General features: G+C 37.5%; 4 protein-coding genes across 10 annotated transcripts; 2 read left to right on the plus strand and 2 right to left on the minus strand.

The window, feature by feature from the left end:
- Position 1: 1 nt before the first annotated feature.
- Positions 2–9457, plus strand: LOC127257123 (uncharacterized). Of its 7 annotated transcripts, none has more exons than XM_051283443.1 (9): positions 3–368; positions 928–996; positions 1265–1384; positions 1457–1531; positions 6849–6906; positions 7365–7480; positions 8378–8525; positions 8837–8998; positions 9244–9457. In XM_051283443.1, the coding sequence occupies exons 1-8, from the start codon at positions 162–164 to the stop codon at positions 8995–8997; spliced, it is 954 nt and encodes a 317-aa protein (XP_051139400.1). In that variant the 5' UTR covers positions 3–161; the 3' UTR covers position 8998; positions 9244–9457. The 7 variants fall into 7 exon arrangements, with proteins under 7 accessions (XP_051139402.1, XP_051139400.1, XP_051139398.1 ...); XM_051283441.1 differs by having other exon boundaries at positions 4–368; positions 8837–9155; XM_051283439.1 differs by having other exon boundaries at positions 4–368; positions 8837–9089.
- A 155-nt stretch (positions 9458–9612) lies between these two features.
- LOC127257126 (60S ribosomal protein L6-like) lies at positions 9613–11558 on the minus strand. Its single transcript, XM_051283449.1, has 4 exons — positions 11263–11558; positions 11072–11178; positions 10047–10228; positions 9613–9959 (listed from the first exon to the last, which is right to left on the minus strand). Exons 1-4 carry the CDS (start codon positions 11505–11507, stop codon positions 9804–9806), a joined length of 690 nt encoding a protein of 229 aa, XP_051139406.1. The 5' UTR covers positions 11508–11558; the 3' UTR covers positions 9613–9803.
- A 588-nt stretch (positions 11559–12146) lies between these two features.
- LOC127257353 (patellin-3) lies at positions 12147–14658 on the plus strand. Its single transcript, XM_051283736.1, has 4 exons — positions 12147–13376; positions 13703–13827; positions 13933–14083; positions 14200–14658. Exons 1-4 carry the CDS (start codon positions 12318–12320, stop codon positions 14443–14445), a joined length of 1581 nt encoding a protein of 526 aa, XP_051139693.1. The 5' UTR covers positions 12147–12317; the 3' UTR covers positions 14446–14658.
- Positions 14659–15609: 951 nt separating this feature from the next.
- LOC127257350 (patellin-3-like) lies at positions 15610–18113 on the minus strand. The gene is made up of 4 exons (XM_051283733.1): positions 16674–18113; positions 16464–16588; positions 16241–16382; positions 15610–16151 (listed from the first exon to the last, which is right to left on the minus strand). The coding sequence occupies exons 1-4, from the start codon at positions 17862–17864 to the stop codon at positions 15894–15896; spliced, it is 1716 nt and encodes a 571-aa protein (XP_051139690.1). The 5' UTR covers positions 17865–18113; the 3' UTR covers positions 15610–15893.
- Positions 18114–18603: the final 490 nt, after the last annotated feature.

The raw sequence follows: 18603 nt of genomic DNA on the forward strand, positions 1-18603 counted from the left end.
GTGAGGGTGAGGGTGAGGGTGAGGGTGACTGGCGCGGGCTCAGACTCAGACTCAGGCTCAGGAGCGAGCGGCATGGCATGGGATACATTTATGAAGATGAATAGTTGGCCACTGTAACAAGGCAAAGACTCCCGGTGAGATTATTGATACTACCTGCCTTAATGATTACTCAAATCCCCATGCCATCGACATTAAATTCTTTAGTAACCCCTTCATTATGTATTGCCCATCCACCAACCTTCTCATTTTCTCCGCCTATCACTTCCTCGTTACCGTTCACATTGCCCTCGCCCTCTAGACGCCGCTGTTTCCGTTTTCAGGCGTCATCTTCTTTAGTTGTCCCGCTTCTTCCCGTCTCAATCCATCAGGTGATTTGCTTTTGCGTCTGTTTCTTCTCCTATTTATTTATTTCTTATTGTTTGGGTTATGGATTCTAAATCTGAAAAGTTTTATTTCGACGAAGTGTTGATACCCTCCATTTTGTGGTTAATGACCTGTGTTTGTGTTGGTCGAAAATATCAGGTGTTATTTATATCTTTATTATGGTGTTTAACCACATGGATTGTAGGGGCTTTTTGAATGAATACAAATGAAAACGGCATGGAATTAGATGTAATATGACCATCAGAAATCGGATGGGTTTGTTGGGTATATATCGATTAACAAGGATAAAGGAGCATAAAAAGCTTGTCTTCATGCTAGAGTTTTGTCACTCGAGAAACATCTTGCTCTATCTCACGCTTGATGCCAATTTCAAAAGTAGGGCACTCTTGGATTCACGTATACCAGGCTGTAAATTAACGTAGCTTAATTTAACCTTGCCCTTGGGACACATTCCTATGGAATGTAGAAGCGGATACCTTTTCTTCGGATCATAAATTGCCTCATTTCCTGGTTATTTAATATTATGTGTTGTTTGTTGTTTAGGTGCTTATTCCATCCGAGGCTAAAACTCTTCATCTATATGAAGCAAGGTATATAGCATTGCTGGAGGAGGTATGGAAAGATGTGATTGAAGTTCTGGTCAATGGTTATAATGAATAGTGATGTCACAGTGCCCTTTAAAGATAGTCCAAGTTTCAATTTATTTGCAGTCAGTCTTTCCATTTAAATAATGAGAGTTACAGGGGCTAAATAGTACATACCTTGCTTTTGGATAATTTAGAGATGGTTCTACATTAAATCTGGCCTACTGCAGACTTTGCTTGTATAAGATATGAGGGAATGATGGATTTAATTTTTCTTTTGTTTTTTTTTAATGCAGCTGTTACTTAAAAAGGACAAGTTGCTGGTGCATTTTGTGTTGGATCAAATTGATTTTAGAAGTACATCAGTGGAAGCATCATTTGTTGCTAACTATGGTTGTTTGGCCATAATAGAGAAAGTGAGATTCTGTTCTGTAACTTCTTTGTCATAATTAGGTTATAAAATTCCCTAATATATCATGTGCATGCAGGTTGAACATCGAGATGTTGGAGCATTAATCTCCTTAAGGGGTGTAGGACGAGTAAAAATATTACATATTTGTCAGGTGAGTGATCATGAACATTGCTGTTCTTTAAATAATTCTTGTTCGTTATCCTGCTCATTTCCTCTTCAAATATTTGTGTGGACCTTAGCTTATATTTTTAGAAGTTACTTATTGTGGCAATATAATAGGATTTCTCATATTTTTTTGGTAGTGAACTAAAAGTGGGAATATTAAAAACATCTACTTAAATTCATAGGAATATTGGAAATGCATTACTGTGTTGGGTTACATTCTTTGTTGACATGAGATAATTTTGGGTTTTGGTCTATGTTAAAGCACATGGTGGTTCGAAAGTAGTTATTTGATTAAGGCGGTTGTCTCGAGAATTAAAGGGATTGCAAACACACAGATGGAAACAACAATAAGTGTTGTATACCTAAAATTCACCTTGCTTTTTTTGAGTTCTTATTTCTAATTGGCACGGGTGTTTATGACTTGTTACCTAAAGTATCAGATTATAGATATGTTTCTACGTGATATATGTTGAATCTTGTTAGACTCGTGTTATGCATCTCTTGCATGATATAGAAATATTATGTAACAACACTTGGAGCAAAATCAGAATTTGAGGCGGTAGAATGGTTGGATTGGGGTACAACCTTTGGCATCTTTAAATCCTCTCTTTCAATTATTGTGAAATATTTGTTAGATTGAGGCTTGTGAAGGGTAAATGCAACAAAAATTCACATTCTTTGTTTCAAGTATTATTCTTAGGGCTCATAAAATTATTTATTAAGGTAATGGAATTTGTTTGTATATAGAGTTATTTTGGCCACATTGTTTAGTGGATCATTATTGAACCTACTTCCAATAATGATGCATGCTAGATAAATACACCTTGCATTGTAAAAAACCACTCAACTGGGCTTTGTCTATGCATTAATGCAACTAGGATTGGGGTTTGTAAAAGTTGGTCAATAATGATAGTAAACTCTAACATTCAATGTAGGTAGTACTAGCATAAATGTTCATCGCATATATATTATCTTGCCTGCTGTGTTTATTCTTTCCTTGAACTTATGGTAAATTACGTAAGCTTGAACTTTGATTGCCTTTTGTAGCTTTATTAATTTTTACCATGGTTCGGGCAAAAATCCGATATGAGTTAATTGCTGATGAACGTACAAGACGAGAGACCTTCAGAAAGAGGAAGTCGGGTCTATTCAAAAAATTGGATGAGCTGCAAACACTCTGCAATGTCGAAGTCTGTGGGATAGTCATTAATGGAGATGGAACTCAATCAGATGTTTGGCCTTCACCTCAAGAGGCATACCGAATAGTTGAAAAGTTCAACAATTTGTCTTCTTCCCAGTCTAACAACACAGTAGATCAGACTGGGTTTCTTAGGCAAAATTTGTCTAGGATATCCAAAAATTTGGACAAAGAGGTTAAAAAAGTTGAGTCTTTAGAGAAGGAGCTATTCATATCTGAGTCTATAGCCAAAGAAGAGGTGAATTTGAGCAATTCAAGTGCATTACGTGAAATGCTCAGTGTATTGGAGAAGAAGATTAGACTGGTTGATCGGAGGATTGCCAGTATCGAATCCTCTTCTTCAAATAGGGTTTTAAGTGCACAAGAGCACAACAACTACCCTTGTCATGGAAAGGGAAAGCAACCCATTTGAAGATTCACTTTAGAGCCCGTTGTTCGTTTAAGTTATTACTGGGTAAGTCTTTGTTTTTGAATTTTATAGATACAAATATTTGAACTCGTGATACTTATCTCATTCTCTTATATGCATTATTTTTCTTCTTTCTTCTTTTCTTTTTTATATTTTAATATCATATGTTACTAACTTAAACATATATTTTTTATATTCAAAATTGTGTCAAGTGTTGCTCAATTTTATCTATTATATATATATATATATTTCATATGAGCTTACAAATAGATTAGAATATGGTATACATTATAAAGGCACATTTCTAATTCAAAATTTTAGTTATTAGAATTTTTCATGGTTTATTTCCTTTGTGATTGTTTTTTTCCTCCATTTTATGGTTTTGTTGTTTCTTGGGGTAAAAATAGTTGTTGGATGTAGTTGTATGTAAAATGAGCCTTGAATATGATATATTTTTAGAGAAAATTCAAAACTGAATAGTAACAACTAGAGGAAAGAACACAGTAAATGTAATGCTGAATGTAAATTTAACGCTATTCAATGCGCATAGTTCTCGATAAAAATACATTATTTATTTTCACAAAGTATCATATAAGAGTATTATTCAAACTAATATTCAAAAAAAAAAAAAAATTCAAACCAAAACCAAACAAACTTATAATTTTTATGCACCACAAGATGAAGTTTATTATGATAAAGATTTCCATTTTGAAAATGATACATTTTATGAAACCAAGGTAACAAAAATGGAAGAAAATGAGATTGGAAGTCTTGCGAAAATTTTTATGTGTTGCGATATAATAAATGGTTTAGATTTGTGTAAGTGGTTTGAGTTTTGTGTAATAGTGGTCAGAGGGATGTTTTGTAAGAGAAAATAATACTTCCTCCGTCCCACTTAATTTGTCTATTTTTTTTTTATTTCCGTTATTTTTTCTATTTTCGTCCGTTCCATATAATTTGTCTTTTCTTTTTTTAGAAATGCAATTATAGATTTTAATCACATTTTAAAATTCATAATTTATTATATTTTTTATTTTAATTAAACTATTTAGTCATCTTAATCTATAATTATTTTTATTAAACTATAATTATTCTTACTAATACATTTCTTAATTACTTATTAATTACACAATACCTAAAACTTCGTGCTTAAGCTAAATGAGACAAAATAAATGGGATGGAGGGAATATGTTTTTATTACAAAATGTGCGTAAGATATTTTATTGAAAATGGTAAAATGCTTAAACGAAACACAGCCAAAGATTTTCATTTTTTAAAATAATATATATGGAGGTCGGAAAGAATTGGAAGTTTTGGTCTATAATTAGTATTATTACAATTATTATTGAAAGAAAAAGAAGTTCTATAGATACGAGAAAATAGAAGAATATAAGGAAGAAATTTAAAAGATACATGGAATTAGGGTGATTAACAAAACACATCACAACTAAACTATAAGATTGGCATGCTCTTGAGCACCACATTTTGCCAAAAAGGTCCGGTGTTTTGTTCGCACATTGAGGCATGAGCTCAAAGGAATTAGAAGGGCATCTAGTATAAGATGTTTATTGATCTTTAAATTTTACGTTGAAGGGGGGTTAGACTTGAGGATCCAACGAAGAGCATATTTAAAGTCATTTTTAATGCAAATGGGGGGTAGAAGGCTCTTCTGATGGCTAAGATTTTTGTGGTACCAATGTGCTGAGATAGGATGAAAATAGGTGGCCACGATGATCTCAAATGATAACACTGGATATCCGGTGGTATTGGTTTGCTGAAAGCTGAGTCATGTCTGCATACCTATACATGATGGTTTAGGATTTGACATATACTGATGATTCATGTAAAGAATGTCATGATGCAAAGATTTCGGAACAAATTTGTTTTTTATTTAGTTATCTTCCCTAATTAGACTCAAATTGTACTATTTGAAGAAGGAAATTGTAGAATATTTCAGTTTTAGATTACAATCTAAATTCTTCAATACTATCTCCACGGTTGTTCAATAATGTGTTTTGGCACAAAGTGTTGAATGTTGATTATAGAAACATAGTTCTTTAGATTCGTGGTCTAGGACCTTTTGAAGATATGCTCCTTAAACAAAAGCCTTCGTACCTTTTTCAAAAGTGAGGCACAAAATTGGAATAGTGCATATCCCAAAAATAATATAGGCGTGAAATGTATTTCAATTAGACATTGTGCTCAAGCTAGTCCAACTATCTGGTGGCGGCAGTGGGACTCGAACACGGGATCTGTCGCGTTGATACCATGTTAAATGGCACTCTATATTTTTTCCCTTAAAATTATTAGATCCAACATCATTCTTTCATTTAGAGTATTACATTTAGAAGTTATTAACTATTCAAAATTTCATATTTAATATATATTATATTAAAAAGATCATATCAAAGTTCCATTTTTCATTCAAATAATTTTAATATTCCAAAACACCCCCAAAAAGGCAAGCAAGCAAACCTTAATGTCTTATCATTCTCACAGTATATTGCTTAATCAAAAGCTATATAATTTTATATTAAAATACTCGCAGAGTGCATTTCAACTTTTCCTATAAAAAGATATGTATATATATTACACTATATGGGATCTAAATGTTATTTAATTTATTATATTATTTAACATCAATACTTCACACCTTGCGCCATGTGCCGTATGACAGCAATTTCCTTAAGATGAATGGATGAGTATGGATGTTTCTTGATTATGTGATTGAATAAGATAAATGCAGCAAAATGAAATACATTTGTATGATACAATTTGTTCTCCGTAGTGACTTGCTCGAAGTTTCTTGTATGGAGCACCATTGGATTTTCTTGCTCCATTTTGTGTGTTAGTTGAAAATAACTCTATGTGGTTGCAATCACCACAAATATACTTTGGAGGGTTCAACACAATCATTGAATTTGGGTTGCAACAATGTCTTGTTGATTATTCAGTTTTCTACCTTTGCACTAATGCTCGGAAAATTCTTTTATTTGTCTACATCAATGATATTGTAATTATTGGTGATACATTGTTGGATCCAATTATTGAAGTCCTTTCGTCATACCAAGCTTGAAACGATGGAATTTTTATCCCTCGTACAATTTTTGGTATTGAAGTTACACACAATCAAAGATAAGAATTTTCTTATAAGGCTATTAGGGGGATAACTAATACATAGTTTTGCGGGACCAAATGTTAAATTCGATGCAGAAAAAGGGTGAATGCTTAAAGATTTGAAAAGGCCTCGAAGGCTTGTTGGCAAAATAAATTGTGTCACTCGGATATTTTTGCTACTAGTGTAGTTAGTGAATTTATTACATTAACTTGAACAATTCATTGGGTTTAGAAATGTACTTGATCGTCAAGCCAACTTCAGGATATGCAAATGCAGATTGAGTAGGATCATACGATCAAAACTCAACTTCAGGTTATTGCATGTTTCTTGGCGGACATCTTAAATCTTGGAAAGCTAAAAGTAGATGTTGTTTGCCTATTCTAGCATAGAATCAAAGTATAGTCTTAACATAGGCAACTCGTAAACTTATATGGTAAAAATTCTTATAGAAATTGATTATCAGCATACATCTCACATGGAACTGATTCATGCCTTACATATTGCCTCTAGTCCATTCTTTCACGAAAGAATTAAACTCATCGGGATGGATTGTCACTTTGTGTGTGAAAAACTTCAAGGTCTCCAGGTGTTTACGGCTACTAGTGGGATATGTATGTCGCAAACTTGGAGCTTATGGTAAGTATGCTCTAATTTGAGGGGAATAATAGATTTTAACATTGTCTTTTCAATTCTTCTTTCATGTCTGTTTTGTTTCTCTCATCTTATCATGTTTTTCAGGTTGTTTATAAATAATGTACTATTGTTATAAAGTTTCAATTCCAGATAACCTTATCTCTTTTTACATTTACGTTGATAATGCAATGCCTCGCATTCAAGATTGAGCGATGTCATGAAATGGTTAAGTGCCAAACATGCCGGCATATGTAATAACTAATATGAACATATTCCAAACAAAAATGTACATGGATATTGCTGGAATGGCAAGATGCTGCATATTTCATAGGCAATTGATCTTTCTGTTAGTCTCAAATTTTGTGTGTAAAAGTAAGGAAGTACTATGTCAGAAAGAAAGATTTGGATTGGTTCTATTGCTTACATCTAAATGTGATTTCAGGCACTACCTTACATGACAGGTCTAGTTATACCACTTCAAGATAATGTTTATAACAAAATGGCAGATCTAAACTCCAAAGTTAGTGAATTGAAGAAAGTTCTTTGCAGTTTGAATAGCTTGGAGATAAAGTTGAAGGTACTCTCTCTCTCTCTCTACATGCATGCTTGCAAGGGTAATTCAGGCATTCAATTGTTTTCTTACATGTTTTTAGGTGACAGCCTGGAGGATGTAGATTGAGTTAAATGCTTTTCATGGACTGGAATCTTCTGTAGCATAGATCTGTTTACTTTGAATAGTCCAAATTGTTATGATGTCAGATATATCCCATGTTATTTCCACTTTATGGTTGGACCACTATTTTAAAATCCTATGAACTTTGTTTTCGCAGCAAAATTTACCACGTTTGCTAAGAGCAGACAACCATTCTTATTTCACTTTTACACACTGAATGTACTTGTTTGAGTTGTTTAACCGTGAATAATAGGGAACTTGCTTTCTAAACATGTCAATTGATAAATTGCTCTAATTGGCGGCAAATGCTTTTTTTTTTTTTTTTTTTTTATCATATTATAGTTTTCATGAGAAAAAGAGAGCTTAATATTGACTAAGGGTGATATTCAATTGATATTCATGAGGCAACCTGCTGTCCCAAAATTCAGTTTCCTTTCAAGTTTTTGTCAGAATGTCTTTTGCAACCACGGTGGTTGGATATAGAAATCTGACATTATTGTGGCATGAGATCTGTGCTTAGAAAGGCATGAGATTAACCAAAATAATCAACTTATTTTCTTTCATTTAACCATATAACTGCTCAGTGAAAAGCTTAAATTATGAATAGTGTTTTATTTTCAGGTTCTTCATAAACTACCTAGACAATTGGTAGAAATCTCAATCAAATTTGTCTGTTTATTTGCGCAGTCAATTTAACCACAATAGATATTGCATTTGGGAGACATGCCCTTCTTTGTGTCGGTGCTTGGTGGCAAATAAATTCTTTCGTGCAACTGAATTGTTCTTGTGAAAGCATAACAGGCCCCAGGGGAAGCAATGTTGCAAACACAAACTATGAGTTCTCTTGTTTGGGCTGAAAGGCAACTGTCTTTGGATTGTGATCATGCCCCCTCTTTCATTCCACCTTTGGCCGAAAGAGTTTCTTTTGCAGCACTTCAACCTATTTCAGGTAAAATGAGGGTTTCTTTGGCAGCACATACAGCGTAACTTCTCTGTTTTGTGTTTGCCTCTTATCAAGGCAAGTGTATCCTATTTCCTGTGCTGTGACTGAGGTATAAATTTGGAAGCATGAAATTGTGTCTAATATATTTGGTCGAGCACAGAGCTGAAACAGAAATTTCCTCATGGTTGCTGAGAAGGAATCATTTTGGTTTCATAAGATTCTGGCATCTTCAAATTTACAATTGATCTGAATAGACCTTCATTAGGCAAATGCTCCTAATATATAATCCTAATTGCTCTTTCAAACGGCATTGGCAGGTGCAAACCCTGCTGAAATGTTTGCATTACAGAGAGAGAAATTGATAGTAATGGAGATCTCAGATACGCTAGAAAGATTGGAGAAATCAGTCAATCTAGCTAGAAAAAATATCGCCGTTGTAGCTGCCAAGCTTGCTATTCAATCTCTTGGGACACTTTAAGGTGTGAAAATTCATGCTCGTGTGATTATGTGAAATTCAACACCAAGTGCCCTGGTCTGGAGGTGTGTAACCATTAGGTGTGATACTTGGAGGTGCAGGCTCTTAAACTTACACGGTTTACTTGCACATCCTAGTAAACTTTTCTAAAACAATGAGCAGTACGGAAAAGAATAAATACTAGTGTTCCTTCAATTTTCCTTAGATCTGTGTATAGAATATGATGTTGGTTTTGCTGTTTCCGGACAGGGCGAGCCAATAGAAACCAAGCTTGAGGATGCCGTGGAAACCTTGAAATTGCCAAGAGCAAGAAACTGTTGATCTCATAGAAGAACAAGAAGATGGGCTAGTTTACTTCATCAACCACTACATCATGTTTTGTAAACGTATGCTACAAAATCTAGACTCCAACTAATTCTACTGGGTTTTTTAAGCAGGGTGTGCATATAGCAAATTTAATAGAGAGCATTTGTTTACTTTAATTTTTCTTCACTGAGCATTTGTTTACCACAACTCAAATATGCAATTTGATAAAAACTCCACTAGCAGCAAGAAGAACTCCAACAATTTCGGGCAACATTTAACAACCTCAAAATTTTGGCAGGGACTACGCAAATATGTTGCAGCATAAATTATAAATTGAATTCATTGTGAAGAGATCACCCAAACCATGAGTGTTCACAGCAAAACTTGAATCTATATTTAGGGAAATGAGTACTTAATGCAACAGCTTATATAAGGGGTTTTATAAAAAGATGGGAGTGCAAATTTAAGTTCAAAATCAGATCTCAAAATTTAAAACAAGTCCTCTAAAACACGAGCTCATGAGGTTTCATGCCAGCCTTGAGTGAAAATCTGGCACCCAAGTAAGCCTTCAAGTCTGGGACAGATTCAAGGGCTTTGAGCAGTGGTGCATCAACAGCTTTCTGATCTTCTTTCTTCTCTGCAGGCAGTGTATTCTTCTCCTAAATGCAAAACAAATATCATGAGGGGAGAAAAACATATGTATAACCATGGGATGACAGAGAATACTCATTTAAAGAAATACTAACCTGTTTCTCGGCTTCAAAGAATTCATTTTCGCCCTTCTTCTTCTTCTTCTCAGCTTTCTTAGCAAAGTACTTATCATCAATTTTATCCACGTTCACACCGGAAATATCGACCTTTGTAGAAGTTCCAATCACATATGATTGGTTAACTCTTCTTAGAGGAACACCATTGACTTTGTAAGGACCTGTGGAGCATGGTAGAAAATTTTTTTATACAATAATAACACATGAAAGTACAACATACAGGCCTCTGTTTGGCTTGTAATTGATTAATATTTATGCTATAATTTACAATAAGAACAAAAATAACATGAATATTATTAAGTAAACCTAAAGCCGCCATTTAACAGGCAGCAAATAAAAGGTCATGGAAGTGCTAAACAGAAATCACATTCCCATGGCCAACACCAACACCATGGGTCACACAACTATAGCAAACAACTTAGAGTTGACCTAATAGGATGTTAGCTCACAACATTGCAAAAAGTGTTTAATTTTTTATGAAATGCAATCATTTGGTCACGCAAGAACTAGATATATATTCCCATTCAACAATAGAGCCGCCAAAGCAGAGAAGGAATCCTAGGCCAGAGTCAGGTTCTAAAGGGAGATGCAAGCAGAAGCAAAACATAAAAGTGAAGGAAATTATAATTCATAAGCAAAAGCTATTTGTTCTCAAACATACAAAGACCAGAACTGCAAGACATTAAATTTATGTAGGGAGAACAATTCGCAATTAAGCATTAAGACTAGGATAAAAATAAATAAATAAAAATGGATAATCTGGCACGCATTACCAATTCCAATCATTATGACTAAATATAATGCCTAAGCTAACCACAACTGCATCTTAATCTCACAGTCGTACCAATCAAACAAATTTCTGTAGCATCCATGATCCATCGCCAATTCAACTTTTATGAAAGGATTACAAAAGATAAAAAGAAAAGGCGACACCAACCACATTTGCCACAAAAACATTATTAAAGAACAAATTAAACTAGTCAGATCAAAGAAAACCATCTCACCGGTGACAAGAAGCAGTCCAGAAGAAAGCTGCTTCAAGAAGACGACCCTCTTTCCTTTAAACCTTCCGGTTAATATTATCAGCACAGTCCCAGGAGAGATGCTCGCCCTGCCAAAAAACGATAGTGTAATAGTAAATCAGAACAATAACAGAGAAACTAAAATCCTGCAATGAAATTTAATAAATAAAAACCTGAGTTTGGTGGGTTTAGGCTTCCTCGTATTCGACAGCGGCTTCTTAACATCGTCCGCCGGGTAAAATTTTGGGGCTTTCTCTACAGCAGGAGCCGCCGCGGCGGCCTTCTCGTGCTGGGGGAATTTGCCACCGTTCTTCGCTTTGATTGCCCATAGACCACGCTTGTGGTACATGGCAGAACGGGAGACCTTTCGAATGCCAGGGATTAGCTCCGGGTTGCGAGTTCTCTGCTTCGGCGCCATGAGAGCTGCTGAGTTTCGTTGGTACGTGATGTCTACAGAGGGGTGAAAACCCTAGATCCAATTGGCAATATATAGCTACCAAAACCTAAATGATTGTTTATTTGGGCTTCGGCCCACGTGCTAATTAAGAGGAGTTACTATTATTGAACACAGTTTTGGGCTCCAAATGGGCTGTCGTGTTGTTTAAACAAAATAATTGAATATACATTTAATTAAATAAATTCTTGAGTACTTTCATTTATTTATAATAATATTATTTCAAATAGAAAATAAATAAATAATATAGGAGTACTATATTTCATAGGAAAAAAATTATTGAAGGTAGTGCTTTGAATAAAAAAAATCTTATTTCTCTTTCTCTTTCTCTCTGGCCATTTGATACTTACCTTCTCCGTACGATCTACGTTGGGCCGTAATTGTGGTCCCAATTAAATAATTGGAGTTAACTGGGCCTTTATGATTTAACTTGGACCGAAAGAAATTCCAGCCCACAATGTTATGTGGCTGCGAGAAACTTCACCGTCGGCGCACACACGTGCTGACCTGAACGCTCTCCACGTGTGCAACAAACTATACAAATCTGTATCATTCTCTGTTGTACTGGAACTGGATTGAAGAGACATCGGATACCCATCCATCCCACGCCATAATACGCTTTCTTAATTTGTAGTATAATACTTGTCTTTTTTAAGGTTTTTCTTATTTTTTAATTCCAAATGCAGCTTTTAAGTGTTGAAAAGCCAACGCTACGTTTGTTATTTATCGTTCCTTCTCGTAAAGCAGTGCACAGTCCTTCAGCAAACACTAAACATGGCAGACGAAACCCTTCACACTCTTACACCGCCGTCCGCCGTGGAAGAACTACCGGAGTCTGTTTCTGAGCCGCCGCTTGCGTCGGTGGCGCTTGAACTTCAGAAAGAGGCACCTCCCCCATCAGCAGATGAAGACAAGCTGAAAGAGGCAGTTACTGTTGTGGAGAAAGAAGCGCCGTTGGGCCCACAGCCACCGGAAGAACCGCTGGCAGAAGATCACGTTACAGTCACCACCGGCAGCACGGAAAAGGACGCCGCACCGCCAGCGTCGCGGCCGCTGGCTGCTGCATTGGCGGTGCCTCAAGAATCTGAATCACCAAAAACTGAATCGAAGGAAGTGATAGAACAAGCGGGCGAGAAATCGGCGGAAAAGAAAAAGGCGCCGGAATCATATGCTTCATTTAAGGAGGAAAGCAATAAACTTTCAGATCTCTCAAAGGTTGAGCTGAAAGCATTGGAAGAGTTCAAACATTTGGTTCGAGAAGCAGTTGATGAAGGGATCTTCACGGCGGCCTCGGCCTCGCCTTCAGACACCGCAAGTGTAGCTGAAGAAGAAGTATCAATATGGGGCGTGCCTTTGTTGAAAGACGAAAGGAGCGATGTGATTCTGCTCAAGTTTCTACGAGCTCGTGATTTCAAAGTTAAGGATTCATTCGACATGCTTAAGAACACAATCAAATGGAGAAGGGAATTCAATGTTGATGAGTTGCTGAAGGAGGATTTGGGGGATGATCTTGAAAAGGTTGTCTTTATGCAGGGGCACGACAAGGAGGGGCACCCTGTGTGTTACAATGTTTACGGCGAGTTTCAGAACAAGAAATTGTATGCCGAGACATTTTCTGATGAGGAGAAAAGGAGGAGGTTTTTAAGGTGGAGAATTCAGTTTTTGGAGAAAAGCATAAGGAAGCTGGATTTTAGCCCCGGTGGTGTTAATACTATCTTTCAGGTTAGTGATCTGAAGAATTCTCCTGGACCTGGGAAAAGGGATCTGCGAATTGCTACCAAACAGGCCTTGCATGTTCTTCAGGATAATTATCCCGAATTCGTTGCCAAGCAGGTTAGTCTGTAATAAAGTTTGGAGCTTGCATATTTTAGAGATGTCATAGTGTAGTCTTGATGCTGCGAAGTGAGATAATGCTAGACCACTTAAAGAGTTTAATCTTAGATTCAGACACACTTTGTTTTGGATGCAATTAAGGTATAAAACTCCATTGCTATGTGTTTTGGAAGCGCCTTATACACAGTTGGATGGGAGCTGTTTTCTAATGTAGCCTCTAGGAGCTTCTGATTGCTTTAATTTGCTATGTTTTGGCCGGAGGGGCTTAATTTTGATGTACTACACCTTAACTGTTGTGTAATGGTTAATCTTTTTGTTGCTTTTAGGTTTTCATCAATGTTCCATGGTGGTATTTAGCTTTCTACACGATGATGAGCCCCTTCTTGACTCAACGCACGAAAAGCAAATTTGTATTTGCTGGCCCTACAAGAACTGCTGAAACCCTTTTCAAGTTTGTACATGTTTATATTGCTTTATAGTTAGATTCAATCTTTCGTAGATTTTAAGACGTTCAGTTCTCATCGTAACTCTGGGTTCACTTCTTGCTTAAGTACAGATACATATCACCAGAACAAGTGCCAACTCAGTATGGCGGTCTGAATGTAGATTTCTGCAACTGCAACCCAGAGTTCACTGTAGATGATCCTGCCACGGAGATAACCATAAAACCTGCTACTAAGCAAACTGTTGAAATTATAGTAAATGAGGTTTGTGTTGCAAGCATTAGCGTTCAATGTCAAGTTGGTTGTAATCTAGCTTTGCATCTAATTTCTTGTTAGTGACATATTTCCCACACGGTGACTGAATATTTGATCAAATGCAGAGATGCACACTTGTTTGGGAGCTCAGAGTAGTGGGCTGGGAAGTGAGCTACAGCGCCGAATACGTGCCAAATACAGAACACGGCTACACTGTACTCATACAAAAGACTCGAAAGATATTTGCAGCGGATGAGCCTGTTGTAACAGGAAGTTTCACCATCACCGAACTGGGCAAGGTACTACTCACCATCGACAACTCCACTGCGAAGAAGAAGAAGCTACTCTATCGATTCAAGGTGCTGCCTTAATCCCACCTATAATAAGCTTTTATTTTGATCAAAGAAACATGTTGGATCAGACAGCAGTTTGTTCTTCTTCATCTATTTATGTGTCAGAACCTTCTTGTTGTTGGTATAAATCTTTTCAATATACTGTATAACTTAAATGTAACATCTGAGACATGACCTTTGGTGATGATTGCTGGTTGACATTCGGAACTAAGTAGTTAGAGCTTTCAGTAATCAGTGTCTGTTGTTGCACCTTCCACTGGGTGCTGTTTTTTCAAAACTGAATGCTGATGAAAGTGAGGTTATTGGGCCCTGCTTCAGGGAAGCTATAGTGTGTCTGATGGTGATGACTGATGATGATGTTTTAGGAAAGAAGAGGATAAGCCTTGAGCAGACAGAACATCCTTCAATTTTTCCATTCTAGACTAGGCAACAAACATGTATAATCCAATGTCCAATTTTCACAACATACAGATAGATGACCAGTCAGTCAGTCATTCCAAATTTCTTCCATTCCAACCTATCTCATGCTTTTGTCATCTTGCTTGTAATAATAATTGAAGCAACCATCGTGGGGAATATAAGCACTTAGTGAGCAATTTCGTCAACTCAATCATATATCCATCCTTGTGCATAAACAAAAAGGAACCAACCCCGTTGAGAAGTTTGATAACAGGTTCAGATTGTAAGGTGCATGCATGCATTATTGGTGGGGTCTAATTGTTTCTGGGATTCCTTTCGTGATGTGGGCAGCAACTCCAGCCGTTGATTGATGATGATGGAAAGTGCCATTTAATTAGTTGGGTGGGTTGGGAAGAATATCATATCATGATTAGAGGACACAGCCTAGCTAGCTAACTAACTTTAGGACAAGCTAGCTTTGTGTACATGTAAAGGCCCTCTTAAGAATCTTGCCATGATATGAAGAGATCAAAGATTCACACATCTGGCAATGATGTTTAAAAAAATACTGTTTGTCAACTGCTTTCCTGTAAAGTGCTCTGCTGAATCCCTTCAGATATTATACCCAAGATATGCTTTCCACATTGAAATAAATTTGCCAGGCCAGTTTATTGCCATAATCCTGAATTTCCCAATATCAGGTAACTGTTGATTTTGTGGCTTCAATAAAAATAGCAGCAATTCAAGTAGCACATATGTTAATTTATACTCATCTGCAGTATGTATAACAAGAAGAGAGGAACAGCTGACATTTATATGTTTGAATTTCACACACTACCAAACCAATCAATCCCTTGTATACATAATAACATAAATAAACAGGTGCTTATCATAAGCATGTGTATGCGCCCATTTTCTTACAACAGCAAAACTTCAATTCAATAAAACACAACAGATATACATCATATATATAGAATAAATAAAGACGGCGCAAATTGAGAAAATAAGAATAATGTTGTGAATGAACAAAGGAGTGTCTGTCTTCTTGGTGGTTGTCATTTGTGTCTTTACTTTGGTCCAGAGAGCTTGGTCTTGGACCTGGACAGAAGTTGCTTCTTCTTAGTAGTTTGGTTGTCGAATGTGAGAACCACCTTGCCAGTTTCGCCAACCGGGAAGCTGCAGCTGATCACTTGCTCGTCAGCTGGACCAATCTTCCGGGACTTCTGCACAACCAAAGTGTACGCGCCCTCAGCGCTTGGGATGAACTCAGCCCCATATGTAATGTCCCAGCCTATCACTCTCACCTCCCATACCAATGTGCAGGCCTGCAAAAATGGCATAACCAATACATCAATGCAGTTTATTACAACGACTAATCATCAAAATAGATTTTGGAAGAACAAGGGAGGGAAACCTCAGTAATTGGCAATTCAATGATGTGTTTGCTGGTCGGCTTGATAACTTGTAATGTGGCACTATCAGCAGGGGTGAATTCTTGGTCGCCCTCTTTGCTAAGGCCACCATATCGAACTGGCACATGCTCGGGTGCAATGTATCTGATACAAATAGAATTTCATGTTAGAAACATCCAACTTAGTGCAACCAAAGAAAGGAAAACGATTTGAGCAGATACAGACTTGAAGAGTGCTTCAGTGGTCTTGGTAGGGCCTGCAAACACAAACTTGCTCTTGGTTCTCTGCGTCAAGAATGGACTGATCATCCTATTGTATGCCACATACCACCATGGGACATTGATGAACACCTTCATAGTTAACACCACAAACAACAATCAATAATGAATCGATGATCTGCAAGCAATCCATGAGAATCCCTCCTGAATGAATTACCTCTTTGGCGACGAATTCAGGATAGTTATCCTGAAGCAGTTGGAAGGCCTGATTGGTGGCCTGGCGGAAGTCTTTCTTGAACAAGATGAGGCCTGGTGAATCCTTGAGGTCGACGACCTGAACAATGGTGCACACACCATCGGGGGTGAAGTCCAGCTTCCTGATGTTCCTCTCTAAGAACTGGATATACCATCTCAAAAACTTGCCTCTCTTCTCAGCATCAGCAAAAGCTCTGCTGTACAGCTCCCTGTCCTGGAACTCACCCAAGGCATTGTAAGAGACAGGGTGCCCCTCTTTGTCCACTCCATGGATATACACAACCTTCTCGAGGCCCTCGATGATACCTTCCTCTTCCAACAGCTCATCAATCTTGAACTGTTTTCTCCAGGCCACCACGTTTTTGAGCATGGCAAAAGCATCCTTCACCTTGAAATCCCTGGCGCGCAAGAACTTGAGGAGAATCACGTCGCTCCTTTCATCTGCAAGGAGAGGGACTCCCCAGATTGAAACCTCCTCCGGCGACGACGGAGGTGTTTCCTCCTTCACCTCCACCTCCACCTCCACGGTGGCCTCACTTGGCGGTTGGACTTGGTGAACAATAGTTTCTTTGACCTCTTCCACAGGCTCCGCCTTTTCTTTAGCTTTCTCTGCCGTTGTTTCAGACGATTCTGCTGCTGCAGGGATTGCTTTTTCCTCAACCTCAACCTCCACCGTTTCGGTTTCCTTTTTCTCCTCTGTCTTTGGCTGATCGCCCTCCTTTGTCTCCTCAGGCTTTGGCTCTTCTTTTTCTGCTTCTTTTTCTTTTTCTTCCTGTTTGGCTGCTGCTTCGTCTTCTTTCTTCTTCTCCTCAGCCTCAGGCTTTGGTTCTTCGACAACCTTGGCAGGGGCCGGCGGAGCAGTGAATTCATGCTTGTTGAGTGCCTCACGAATCAGCTCTTTGAATTCATCCAAAGCCTTCTTCTCCGGATCTACGAGATCCTCAACCTTGTTGCTCTCCTCCTTAACCGGTGCAGACTCTTCTTCCACCTTCTTCTCGCCTTCGCCTTCGCCTTCGCCTTCCCCTTGGGGTTCTTCGTCTTTCCCCTTCTCCGCCTTCTCTTCAGCCTCCGGCTTCTCAACCTTGTCGACGACCGCAGTCGTTTCCTTCTCCACCACCGCCTCGGGGGCCGTCTTCGTCGTCTCCTCCGCCATGGCACAAAAGAATATCAGAGCGATTCAACAAACACAAACAATCAATTTCTGTGAGTGTATAGAAGAGAAGAAATAACGGGTTTGTATCTATCTGTATCTGGTTTGTGTTTGAATCATCAATCAAGATTCATTCACGGTCATCATCATCATCATCACAAGCAGCGGAGTCTGGCTGTCTGTATAATATGAATGAGTGAATGAAGAGGGAAGAGAACACATATATCTGTGGGGTGTGCGTGAATAGGAACAGTCTGTCAACGTCTATGAAATTTGCCAGCTGTGTCCACTGGGGCCTACCTCTCCTCCTCCCTCCCTTCAAATCCAACGGCCATAACGTTGGTATTGTTTTTTCCTTCTCTGATGAATTATCAAATTTTAATTAATTGACTTTTGACCGACTCGAATGGGGTAATTATAATATAATATTCTTGCTGAAATTAAATATTTTTGGTAACAATTAAAATGCGTGGAAAATAAAAAAGAGGAAGGCAGTAAAAGTAAAATTTGTTCTTTTCTAACAGTAACAGTAGTAATATTGGTATATTTGAAGTTTATACCAATATTGATTTGATTGTTTCTAGAAAAAGGGCATGTTGAAAATACATAGGAGTTAATTTTGATTGAATATGTCAGATTTAGATAAGGTCGAAGGTACTAATGTCGTTTCTTATCCTTTTTCATTAGTTTTGCATAAAAAAGAAGTGAACACACTAATATTGTCGCTGTCACTGTATCGATT

The sequence above is a fragment of the Andrographis paniculata genome, unplaced genomic scaffold, assembly GCF_009805555.1.
Source record: "Andrographis paniculata isolate CXL003 unplaced genomic scaffold, ASM980555v1 Contig57END, whole genome shotgun sequence".
In the NCBI taxonomy this organism is placed as follows: domain Eukaryota; kingdom Viridiplantae; phylum Streptophyta; class Magnoliopsida; order Lamiales; family Acanthaceae; genus Andrographis; species Andrographis paniculata.

Excerpts from the sequence above, each read along its gene's own strand:
- LOC127257123 (XM_051283443.1), top strand. The coding sequence starts at position 162 with ATGATTACTCAAATCCCCATGCCATCGACATTAAATTCTTTAGTAACC. Across the intron at positions 997-1,264 it reads ATATAGCATTGCTGGAGGAG|CTGTTACTTAAAAAGGACAA; the intron begins GTATGGAAAGAT and ends TTTTTAATGCAG. Across the intron at positions 6,907-7,364 it reads TCGCAAACTTGGAGCTTATG|GTCTAGTTATACCACTTCAA; the intron begins GTAAGTATGCTC and ends CTTACATGACAG.
- LOC127257126 (XM_051283449.1), bottom strand. The coding sequence starts at position 11,507 with ATGGCGCCGAAGCAGAGAACTCGCAACCCGGAGCTAATCCCTGGCATT. Across the intron at positions 10,229-11,071 it reads TGGACTGCTTCTTGTCACCG|GTCCTTACAAAGTCAATGGT; the intron begins GTGAGATGGTTT and ends CATGCTCCACAG. Across the intron at positions 9,960-10,046 it reads TCTTTGAAGCCGAGAAACAG|GAGAAGAATACACTGCCTGC; the intron begins GTTAGTATTTCT and ends TTTTGCATTTAG.
- LOC127257353 (XM_051283736.1), top strand. The coding sequence starts at position 12,318 with ATGGCAGACGAAACCCTTCACACTCTTACACCGCCGTCCGCCGTGGAA. Across the intron at positions 13,828-13,932 it reads ACTGCTGAAACCCTTTTCAA|ATACATATCACCAGAACAAG; the intron begins GTTTGTACATGT and ends GCTTAAGTACAG. Across the intron at positions 14,084-14,199 it reads TTGAAATTATAGTAAATGAG|AGATGCACACTTGTTTGGGA; the intron begins GTTTGTGTTGCA and ends GATCAAATGCAG.
- LOC127257350 (XM_051283733.1), bottom strand. The coding sequence starts at position 17,864 with ATGGCGGAGGAGACGACGAAGACGGCCCCCGAGGCGGTGGTGGAGAAG. Across the intron at positions 16,383-16,463 it reads ACCACTGAAGCACTCTTCAA|ATACATTGCACCCGAGCATG; the intron begins GTCTGTATCTGC and ends TATTTGTATCAG. Across the intron at positions 16,152-16,240 it reads TTGAATTGCCAATTACTGAG|GCCTGCACATTGGTATGGGA; the intron begins GTTTCCCTCCCT and ends CCATTTTTGCAG.